This window comes from Calidris pugnax, unplaced genomic scaffold (assembly GCF_001431845.1).
Source record: "Calidris pugnax isolate Ruff unplaced genomic scaffold, ASM143184v1 scaffold81, whole genome shotgun sequence".
Lineage (NCBI taxonomy): Eukaryota > Metazoa > Chordata > Aves > Charadriiformes > Scolopacidae > Calidris > Calidris pugnax.
Genome location: NW_015090880.1, coordinates 124477 through 136679, shown reverse-complemented (window position 1 = coordinate 136679; position 12203 = coordinate 124477). Strand labels below are relative to the sequence as shown.

The following is a 12203-nucleotide window of genomic DNA, read 5'->3' as shown; positions in this document are numbered from 1 at the left end:
TCAACTAACCTTCACAAGTTACGATTAAATAATGAAAACAAAGCTCCACCCAACTAGTACTGCAGATGTGGGTGACTGAAATCCTTCTCTGGTCATTTTAGCACTGAACTGCAGCTTCCATCATATTATCATTATGTCTATGCAGGAGGAACGCTTCCCCAAGGAATTCACCAGCTGTTAATAGCAACAATGATTTATAGCCTTTAGCATCTCAGGGCCTCTAACAGATTGTAGAAGCTCAGAGAGCAATGCAAACCCTGTTTAGTTCAAGTACTGAATGTCTCCTAGAGATACAGACAGACTTAATGCTATGTGGTCACAGTATGCCTTATGCCACTATTTGCACATCTGTGAATTGCAAATAATATTTTCCTGCTCGATTAAAATGCTGTGGAGATATCGTAATGTGTCTGAAAGTCCTGAGTTAATAGTTCCTAGGGAAAAACTGCTAGAGTGTTACTGTCATAAAAACAAAAGAGCTAATAATGAATCATTGATATTCTGCAGAAAATGTAGATGATAATTCAATGCCCCTGTCAGATTTTTGGAGTGTAGTTTGATGAGTTGATAAGCGGCAGCAGAAATCTTCCTCCTTCCAGGTATATGCCAAGTCTAAATTATTGCTTAGAACTTCAGTCAGGTACACGACGCGTTATTAACGCTCTTAGTGGCATTTTTCAGTTGGTTCTGTAACTACAGTAAATTCTTAAATTCTTTGCATTATTTAAAATCTGAGAGACAGAAAAGAACCTGTTGGTTGTGGCTTTTGTGAATGGGATATTACTTCAGAAGAACAACCTCTGATTTAGCAGAATATTGAACTTACATCTCATGAACCTGTGCCTTCACAAAACCCACAGCATTCACACAGATGGGAAAGAAGAAAATTTTGTTTCATCTCTTCCAGGCCACAGTTTTGAAAAAGAGCAGATGTGCTCTGATGATATGATAAAAAATGAAGGGTAAAAATCTATGTGGAATTTGCAATGAAATTGTTCCAACACAGACATTGTTAATAGCAATTATTATACAGTCTGTGACATCTGTAAAATCAAGATGATACGGTGATGTTCTTCAAATTAAAGCATGGCTTAGTGAGATCATTGCATGGTAATGCAACACACAAAAAAATTATTTTGGCCAATGATGTACACTTCTAACTTCAGAAAAGTATTCATACAAATCTCCCATAAATCTGAGTGAAATCTAAGGAAGCACAGGTGCCAGATAAAGATGTATGACCTGTATCTACCAGGAGTTGAGCTCTTACAGATATAAACCTCTGATGCAGGTATCCTGAAAGCTCCAAGATTACTGTGGAAGCTTTTCCTGAGATCTCACTTTTATGATTTATTATTTTAGTACAAAGAATGTTTTAATAATGGAAAAGTATGATTATAAACTCTTTGCCTGAGGAGAAAGAAAATCAGAATCAAACCTGTTAAAAACTTTGCTCACTAAGTCTGTAGTTTCAGAGTCACTCTGTAGAGTAGCCAGTTTACATTTCTTTTTATGATACATTCTAGGCTTATTAGACTACATTCTTCCTGCAATCTACATCTGTTCTTTTGTCTTGGTAACAGAGTAGTGTTTATGTAGTAATTAACTAGTGGTTTTTGCTGTCAATGCTGAACTTAATTCAGAATTAGTCTGTATGAACATCACTGTTTGCGTCTTGCTTTTCTGTTATGCTTCTTTCTCTCTCCTTCTCCTTCTTCACATTATGCTTGGCTGTAATACAACTAGCATTTAATCTACAAAGACTTCCCTTCCAACTTTTGTCCCTATCCTATTTATTATCATGGTTGATGACAAAATAGTTTGTGCTGATATCCAAAGTGTCTTTAAATAAAGATGAGAGTAAGCAACCAAAGATATCACTGTAGCTGATAGTTTACACACAGCAAAGGTGTTTAGGCTGTCGGCTGACAAGTTCACTGAACCTGGTGCTCTGAAACAGCCCATGAACACACAGGCTCTATCTATGACCTTGGCACAAACATCAGAGACGTGGCTTTTCAACCTGAGCAGCAGAGAATGCCAGATGTGAGCAGAAGTTGACATTCTTGGCTCTGGGTTCATTTGCTGCAAGCAGATGCTTCTGCTTCTCTGGACAAAGCATGAAAGCTTTGGTTTTAGAAGATGAAGGGCACCTTGGATTTTGAGACTCTTTCATTCTTACTTCCCAAGTTGTTGAGTAAAAACATCCTTAATCTAGTTGACCTACTAGATTTTTACTATGTCACACAGTCTGAATCCACTGCTTCACCCAGAGCTTCCATTCCCCTGCAGCCAGAGGGCAAAGGTGTTAAAGGGAATATGCTGACTCAGCAGTGCTGGTGCATAGCTGTAGTGTGCCTTTCCCTAACAATTCCTGTGCAGTCATTCCTTCAGCCTTAAAAACCTCCCTAAAAACAAGCTCTTACTAACAAGGGTTGACATTTCATTTCTTCCCTTTGTCTGCGTTGATGCCCAGGCATCTCTTTGCCTCTTGATTATTAAGAACCCTCTCTCTGCTCAGTAAACGAAATAATAAAGAAGTGAATTGAATGCCATCTGTAATTAACCAGAGGGGAGGATGTTTGCAATGCCAAAGAGATCTTTATTTTAGCAAAGGCACAGCAAAATCCCAATGCAGGATGTTAAATTCAGCAATGTTCAAATGAGAAATAAAATGTGAACTATTCCCAAAGGATATGATACATTCCCAATCACTTGAAATCCCTGTGACACAATGCAATGATAAAGTACTTCAGATGAGACACCTTTTGAGAAAGAAGCACTTCAGTGTAACCACTCACTATTGGATGAAATGCAGGATGCTAGAATGAGGTGCTTTGTTCTCTAACATAGATGCTGTTGAACACAAACCACGTAATAGTCAACATCATCTTTAGCAACTGCACATACTCTTTGGTAATCAAAATCCCTTGAAAAGAAGTGTGTTAAAATGGCATTTTTTGACATTTTGTCCTGTATTATCACTCTTTTCTAGGTCTAACAAGCCTAGAGTTGTATCATAAAAAGAAATGTAATGTGGCCTCTCTACAGAGTGACTCTGAAACTATGGACTTACTGAGCAACATTTCATTAGACTACAAAGACTATAGGTACTTCTTTCTACTTGAGCTGAAAGCTAGGTCTGTGCAGCTAAAGCAAATATGGACCTCAGGAGAAACTTTAGCTGCAGGTGTGGGTGGCTAGTATGACAAAAAGAAAGGCACTGACTTTAGTTATCAAAAGGTCCATCAAGTTGAATTCCTCTGCTGTACCTGATACAGATCCTATATGTGACAGTCCCTCTGCTGCCTCCTGAGCCTCCCAACACTGGTTCTTACGGGTATCAATACAAAACTATCATCTTAGACAAAAATCAGACCTAGAACCTTGGAAAAAAATGATGATAAGACAGCTATCTGCAGTCTATCTTTGCCAGTACCTCAGGATTCTAATATCATATAAGTGATATTAATAAATCACACTGACCTTACTGAAACTGGTCATTACTTTGGAAAACAATGTAACTTATCTAGATACCTAAGTTTGAATTCAGACATGAGCTCTAAACTATGAAGGTGTTGGCCAGTCTATTTGGTTGTGTGATCATTTGCAATACTATAAACTATGGCCTATTCTTCTGAAGTAACATGGGATTCCAGAATTGTGGAAAAATTATGTAAATGAACCCAGAATTTATCTTTGACAGTACATTTGTGATGTCTTCAATATTTCATACCTAAAAACATCCCAGGCTACAAATAGAACCATGAAAATTCCTGTTTCTCACTTCATTGCTCCACATAATCATTTCAGCTACCTGAAGAGGGACAAAAAAAATTGTGCTGCTTGCTACAGTGACTTACATCTTGCACAGCTGCACTAAAGGACATAAGACTTACTTCTTATCTGCAGTACTGTAAACCAGACCTGGATGAACCCTTGAGTCTTACCCTGGAGGAGGCTTGAAGAGTGAGATTTATTTAGCAGAGATATGCACTCACTTCAGCAGATGTGCAGAAAAGACACTACTGATCAGCAGAGCATGTGTGAGGGTAGGACTCACCGCTTGGAGCATGCTGTCATTGGCTCGGTCTGTGATTTCAGAAACAATGAATAAGGCAGCTAGGGATGAAGCAAAACAAACACCATAAATCACATAGATGAATTAGAAAATAACCCCAATCCCTTCTTTGGGGATTTGCAAAGGAATCTTTAAAAAAAAAAAGCAAACAACATCCCCAGCAGCAACAACACCTTTAACTTCTTTGGCACCTTCAGAATGCAACTGCGCAGCAAATTTAGACACAGCACAATGCTCTCAGTTCCCCTTCCCTTCACCATTCTCTTGTGTGAAACTATGCATCATACCTGTGCTGACCAAGAGAGCTCATGACATCCCTATTAAGCACCTAGCATGGCACAACATCTTTTTGTGATGTTTTCTAGTTGCAGACCTTTGACAATTGGAGATTGTGGTAAGGATTGATTAATGTAACCCAGCTTTACCCACCCAAAAGCATGGGAATCTAAAGTGATCAGTTTCCCCTTCCTGCTGAGGGAGAAGACAGGTCATCCCTTTCTGACAGAAATGTATATGAAGTGGTGACATGACTTAACACCTGGATTCTCCACTGGCAAATAACCTGGACCAGGGTATATTTGCTGGTCCTGAGAGCAGAGGCATAACATGGCTCAGATCCTTCTCTCAAATGTCTTCTTCTGTGGCACAGGGATCTGTTTCTGGGCATAATCTGGGAGCATGGTAGCCATCCCTGGCCAGAAATGTGACAAGCGTATGCTAACCACAACCAGGAGAGACAATCGTGGCCAGAGTGCTTGAGCATCTGCCTTGGCCTTGTTTAAATTAGTGGTATAGGCTGTCAGTGAGTAGGGTCCTAAATCTTGCACAAGACTCTACTCTTGATCAGAATGGACTGACCTTCAATCAGATCTTCTTGCTATGAGTTGGTTTGGATTTACACTTAGTGTAACAGAGAGGTGAATTGGTTTCATTAATGCAAAGTTATTCCTGCTTACTCCAGCCTGGAAGTTCCCACTGAGGCCACAGCTAAACCCTGCTTTGACTTCAGTGGGAGTGAGACGCCTGATGTGTTGGAAAGGATGGCGTTAGCACCTGAACAGCTGAATTTGTTCTTGATTGTGCAGAACTGATTTTTATGCAATGTCTTTCAAGTTTATTTAGGCTTAAGGAATCCAGAATACAGATATGTGATTCAAACCTCCTGGCTTTCTCTGAAGTTCACAGAGCACAGCAGACACACCATAATGCCACACAAACAAGGATGTGGAGCCATCCCAATTGACTTCATAATGACCAGGGAAAATATGGACAGAGCCAAGGAGGACTAGGATTTCCCCATCGGCTGGGGCAGAACTACAGTATATGCACCCTGCTTGTAGAGATGGTAACTTCTTCAAGTTCATTGTGTCAAAACCATAGGGAGCCCACATGTTTCAATGAAAAAAAGAAGAGGTTCTTGCCCTAAATAATTTGTCAATATTAATAATCAGTTCTTATAGATCTTACGTCTAACCTATTAACACAAAATCTTGAAAATAATCTTCTTCCATATACTACTAGTATAGATCCTGTACCTCTTCAGAAGCAGAGTTAGCAAAGCAGAATTTCATTTCATTTTACCTTGTGTGGCTTCATACTCTGTAGAATCAGGGCAAAGATTATTCAAGTAATCTGTAGAAAATAATCAAATAAGCACAGATATCCAGTAATCAGAATACAGAGCCACATAATTTGTAGCGTTATTAGCTAAAACATGGAATCCTAATCGTAGAATAGGTTGGAAGGGACCTTCAAGATCATCTCGTTCCAACCCTCCTGCAATAAGCAGGGACACCTCCCACCAGACCACGTTGCTCAAAGACTTGGCCAACCTGGCCTTGAACACCTCCAGGGATGGGGCATCCACAGTAATGCCCCATATCACTTTATTCACAAATAATTAAGTGTATATACCCGCTTTCCAAAGCAAAACTCATCTTTGACTGCATTCTGCTTTGAGAATCAATGCAAGAGCAATACAGATTTGAAATCATCACGTAACTTGGCAGGTATAAACGAATAAACAGAGTGGGACAAAAATATTTCCTTGTTTCTCAGCCAAGAGAATCGCCGAGTAGCACAACTTTACAAATAATTGTTCCCTGAATGAATGCTATTTTCCCATCTGAATGAATGGTGTTGGCAATAATGATGGACTTTCTATATTTATAGTAAATTAATTATATGAATTTTATAGACACAAGAAGGAGACTCTGGTAATGTACATGCAGAGTTCAGTGATTACTGAACTCAATCACATTCTGAAAATAAGTTCTGTAAAATACACACAGTATGACTTACATTTACAGGAATTATATTTGCATTATATACAAACCTTTAAGTTTTGTTTGGACTACTTGCCTTGGATCATCTGTCTGCTCTTTGTCTGGGTCTTTATGCTTTTAATGACCGTAGTATTTGAATGCCACCATTTTAGAAGCCTAATCCTGAAATATTTCATTCTCATCTTTCTGATGAATCCAGGCTCCTAAATTCTGCATCCAAGAACTAGGCCTCTGTTCTGAGAATGGTACTGTTCCTTTGATATCCGTTCCCTTGAATGTCCTATCCATATACATTTTTCTTTCCAGTGCTGTGCCCTCCCTGGCATCCTGAAATCTACCTGGCTTTTACATGCATTCAGGAAAGCATCTGCCTGTACTGAGGCAGGCAGGAAGGAGCTGTGCAGTGTTATCTGTCAGGCAATATTTAGTGTTTCTTTTCACAGCTGCAAGCTCTGTCCTTGGCTATGGACATTTAACTGAGTGGGCAACTCCTTTTGGCTGTCGTGCAGTAGTTGGTAACCAATATCCTCATAAAATACCCTTCTTTATTTGGTAGAAACGGCCAGTTATGAATATACAAGTACACCTGCATAGTTTAATTTTTTAATGCTGTATAAAGAATCTGAAGGACTGCACTGTTTCAGACCCACCCTGTCCTAACAGACAAAGAGGGGCTTGGTTTCTTGAGGTAAAGAACTGAAGCAGTAAACCTATTTTCTGGAGTATCTTAATCCAGCAGATTTTACCTCACTACACACAAAAGCTTTCATTTTCCCAGTTAGTGACAGTACCTGGGACAAAGAGGAACTCAAACTGCTTCAAGCACAGACAGAATCGAATCACTGGAGCTGCACTGAAACCCTTCCAGTTCTCTAACAAAATACCATGCTTCATATTTGCAGTTTACATTGTGGGCAGAGAAAATGGAGCACAGTGCAGGTATTTCTGGCAGGGACATGCCAAGTCCTTTTTCTTAGATGCAGTATTTGTGTGCGTGCACTAAAGCCACTGTAAGGATGAGGTGAGACTACTAAATACTGCAATCCACAAGTCTGGACAGTTGCCCTTAGTGTAGACACACCCAGGGAGGGAAGCAAGTCAGACAGAAAAATAGTCCTACTATTGGCACCCGGTGTTCATTTGTATTGCTCGTACTGAAAAAGCAAAACCAGCTGTGAATAATGAGTTGCATCCTTGATCAAAGTGTCTGGAGGAAGATGAAACTGCTGCTAATCTGTGCCGTGAATAAAAATTTCATATGTTCACTTTGTTCTGCTGCATTTATAGGAATCCCTTCTAGTATGCTCTGCCCTTCATCAGCTATTGAGTATGGGCAGGGTTTATGGCTTCCTTCTTACTGTCCCACGCATAACTCATCTTGTGCACCTCTCCACCCACACACAGACATACTCCCAAACCATTTCCCCATCTTTATGTCTATGGATCCCTGTTCTTTTGTGTTCTGATCTGACTAAATTACTTGACAACACTGAAATTCGTTGTTACATTTCACCATTTGCTTCACCAGCCAGTTCATTAGTTACAAACCTAAACTTCACAATTCTTTCTAGGGGCCACATCCTGCTCCAGAAAGTTTGCTCCTCTCACTGGCTAGATTTGCTGTGGCTTACAGAGAATGAGTTACCCCAAGGAACACAACCCTCCTTGGAGAGGCTCCAGGTGGGAGTGGTATATATGGTCCTGAATGTAACCGGAAGGTGTTACTCTAAATGTAAAATCTGTAAATGTACTGTTCATGTAAATTTGGATCTCTGCTTCCTACAATGCAGAGAAATTGGACTGGGATTTTGACTTAAACTTATCACTAGCCTTAGGTGTACTGTACATAGGGCTTAGGTGTGCAATACTGGGTACAACTGGTTTGTTGATGGAGTAGAAGGAGATGGTGCTTGCCACTGTCATACAGGTTGCAGTGCAGAGTCCCCATGCTGGGGACTACTGTCCCCTACCGTCTCTGATAGTTGCCCTTGATATAAATAAAATCAAACCTGTTTGTTGGCAGCGAGGCTTAACTCTGCCTCTCCTAATTCACCGAAGGAAAAAGCCAAGAAGGAATGGCTAAGAGCACCTGACTTTACACTTTTTTGTAACCTTTCAGCATGGATGTGCTGAAGAAGTTCCTGCTGCTTCCCAGGCTCCCTGGTATTTACTGAATTCTGTACTAAGCACATCGGAGTTCCCAGGAAACTCCACACCTGTGCTATTTTAACTATCTTGGCATCAATGTGTGGTACAGTGGAGGCACAGAACATCATGGGAGGGTTTCCACTGGGTACCTTTGAGAGTGATTTTACTGACCTGTGAGGAGCACACGATACTGGAAGACTCGCTGCACCACTTTCAAAAGCAGGTGTTTCACACTCTGAGGGCTGCCACCACTGCTCTGCTGTCCTCAATGGAAGGGAAAGGAAAGACAAAGATCAGGGATGTGTGAGTTCAGCAGCAAACTGTCATCTCCACCTGATGTGTACAATGAAATTTTGCTACCTGTTGCATGCACAAATTCCATCGAACCATTCCGAATTTACCCAGCTTGCTAGAGGGTATTGTCTTTGTGACTACAAAGAAGTACTGTAAATAGTTTCCTATGGCATCATTTGAGTACAAAACCCAGTCAAGTTTCATGGTGTTTCACTGGTCATTAACCGACATTTCTAAAGTGTTTGCCACTTGTGAAGGGACAAGAAGAGAATAGGAATGTAACTTGTTTAGAGGAAGGCTGGCAAGAGATGGCATTTTCCAAGGCAGAAGAGATGTTTCATGTTACTGTAGTACTCCTCTAATTGTCTGACTGCTCTCACCAAATGTGCATTCAGGGTTGTGCTGAGCATTCCCAGTCCCCTATACTCAAGTCAAAGGTGCCAGAAACAAGCTGAAGCCCTAAATTATGTGTTTGACTGGAAAGCTAATTGTCATGCTTTTAAAAATTGCAATAGGAAAGGACTGAGAGACACTTCCCCCTCATTTGTGTGCATATGTGTGCATGCAAGAGGGTAAGAAGTTACAGAACTCTGATTCTAGGGCAAAATCCTACTGATCTCATCCTAGGAAAAGCCTCATTTGCTGTTTGAGAAATAAGAGCTAATTCTCAGGGTTGACAGTTAAGACAGTGGTGTATAGGCATGTGGCTGGGAAGGATGCAGGGAATACAGGCTCTCAGTAGAAAGCCTGCATTTGCCAAGTTCATGTGCGGAGCAGTGTGAGCCATCAGAGCTTCCCTCGGCTGCTAGCAGGAAATAATTGTGGTGACTGCAAGGTATCCGCTTGTAAAGGCTGAATTCCAAATGTCTTTTGAAATTAATTGTTATCCTTAATATTCTACATGTGCTTCAGAGAAAAAAAACAATCCATACCCCACAGAACTGGCATTCTAAATAACCTTTAAGGTCCCATCACTAATTTATCTTTACAGCCCCTCTGCCACCCAAATAAACATTTTATTTCTCTTACCAGGTAAAGATTATAAGAAACAGGGGTTCTAGACCCACAATAAAGAAGCATAGCTTTTAACCATAATCCACATACAGGTTTATGCTTTTGAAATTGTGTGAAGTGACCGCATTTCCAGTACTTTAAAATGTAATCATGAATCATGTAACTTCTGTCACATATATCTCGATGGTGTTTTTCAGTTATTCAGCATGGATGAGTGAGTTAACACAACTGGAAAATACATATTTCTTGCTAGAGGGCCAGAGGTTACAGGCCTAGAGGTTACAGAACCCGGTGGAGTTGTGTCTTCCTGTGCAGTTCACTGCTGCCTGTCACAACTTCTTCTGTAAACAGAAGAAGCAGTTAACCGGCATTTAATAATGCAGAGGAATGCAATTGTAAAGATGTTGTGGGTTGATCGCTACCAGCAGCTAAGCATCTATTACAGGCTAACCCTAACTTCATCCTGGCTGGACTCAGTACAAAAGAAAGGATGGAAAATGCAGTGAAAGAAGAAAAGATATGAAGAGATGGTAATAATAATAGTTATTAACTCTAACATGTCCTCAAAGAGCTTGATAAGTTAGTATGTAATTGAGAAACTACTCCACTATGAGCATATATTTCAGCAAAATATACTCACAGATCTTAGATTCACAAACATACATTTTGTGTGCACACACAGGGGTGTGTGGGCAACAGACACAGAAACAGAAACACATCATGCACATGTGAACATCTTACTTCAGTTTTAGTACCAGGATGTCTGAACCCTGTGTGAGCACTTGTGGAGTTGCACAAAAAATATCTTTCAGTAAGCCCTGTGGCACAACCATGCTTTAGTGCAGCTAAAAAACCATGGGAGCCTTACCTCAAACTCCTGAATTACGATAGCCAGTTGGGAACACTTAAGGCAGGTTTCATCTAGCAAAGCCAAATTCCTATCAAACTGCATAATGTATGCTGTGTGGTGATTCAGCCTTGATTTTCTGGAGAGAAAAACATCAGCAACCTTCTGGTGTTCGTCCCTAAGGCCACAGAAAGAAGAGAAGCAGCAAATAAATAAATAAATAAATGAAAATGAAAGAAGGGCCATACTTCTTTCTCATTGTATTAGACCCACAGTGGCTAAGGATGTTGTGCAAATAAAGCCCGGGTTAAATCATACAATCACAGAAGACTTGTCTAGGTTGGAAGGGACCTTTCAGATCATGGAGTCTAACCATCCATGGCAGGAACAAGGGACTGCTTCACTGACATGATGGGCAACAAACTGGGCTGCTGCAGAATGGGTACCAGGAGGATCTGATCTTCAGATGGGCCTTTGCTATGGCAGCACCGTGTGCCCATGATGTCTCTTTTGTGGACACAGCTTCTGCTTCTGTAAACAGACCTTCCAGCTGCTGCAGTGCTTTGAGCACTGGTTGTGGGGGATAATATCTTCAGTTGTGACATCCTATCTTCAGCTCTCTTTTCACAGAATCACAGAATATTCATGGTTGGAAGGGACCTTTGAGATCGAGTCCAACCACAAAAAAAACCACCAAAAAAACCCCAACCAACGAAAAAAAAAAAAACCAAACCCAAAACCCCCCACACCACACCCACCCACAGACAGACACAAACCAACAATCTCGGGCATTAGAGCATGCCCTGAAGTGCCATGTCTACACGTTTCTCAAATGCCTCCAGGGTTGGTGACTCCACCACCTCCCTGGGCAGGCTGTTCCAGTGCCTGACCACCCTCTCAGTAAAGGAATTCTTCCTAATATCTAATCTAAACCTCCCCTGCCCCAACTTCAGACCATCATCTGCCTCAGCACCCAGTAGCACAATACTGAAATACTTACGGAGCATGTACAAGGAAAGAACAGGACAAAATTTGAGATGGCAAAAGAGTAATCATAGTTAAGAGAGGAATGTAAGTTCCTGGGGATGTTGGAGCAACAGAGTATCTGGGGGAGTGCAGACACAGGGAAGGACTTAATGGAAGGTTCAAGAGTGGTGGTGACCTGGGAGCCTGTATGAGTGCAGCCCTATGCCAGCATTTCCAGTACAGATCCCAGCTGGAAACACCACTTCTGTTTGCATGATGAGTGTATAAATCATAAATAATTGATGAAATTTTTTAAGTCTTTCTGCCATTTTTAACAGTCACTTGGTGGACATGAACCAATTTACAGTTCCCTTTAGCCTTTTCTTTTCTTGCTGTGTGCTTTGATTTGAAAGTGCAGGAGAGCTGTGCTGTGCATTTAGGATTGTTACTGAAAAGTTCTCCTCATCTAATTGACTTCCTTAACTGTTCCGTGGCAGTGCTGGGAGAGGATCAGCTGCTGTCAGTGACCACTGCCTCCTGGAGTCCAGCTGGGCAGAGGTGTGGGGCT

The 12203-nt window shown here is 41.0% G+C and overlaps 1 protein-coding gene across 3 annotated transcripts in view; it reads right to left on the bottom strand.

Moving 5' to 3' along the window:
- Positions 1-12203, bottom strand: part of FGD5 (FYVE, RhoGEF and PH domain containing 5) — a 100043-nt gene that overhangs the window by 27680 nt on the left and 60160 nt on the right. For 2 of the 3 annotated variants that reach the window (XM_014946788.1, XM_014946789.1), the window contains exons 7-10: positions 10691-10847; positions 8686-8773; positions 5663-5713; positions 4064-4122 (exon numbers count right to left, since the gene is read on the bottom strand). In XM_014946788.1, the coding sequence (XP_014802274.1) occupies positions 4064-4122; positions 5663-5713; positions 8686-8773; positions 10691-10847 (355 nt within the window). The remainder of the gene's footprint in view (positions 1-4063; positions 4123-5662; positions 5714-8685; positions 8774-10690; positions 10848-12203) is intronic. The other variant, XM_014946787.1, reaches the window with a different exon arrangement.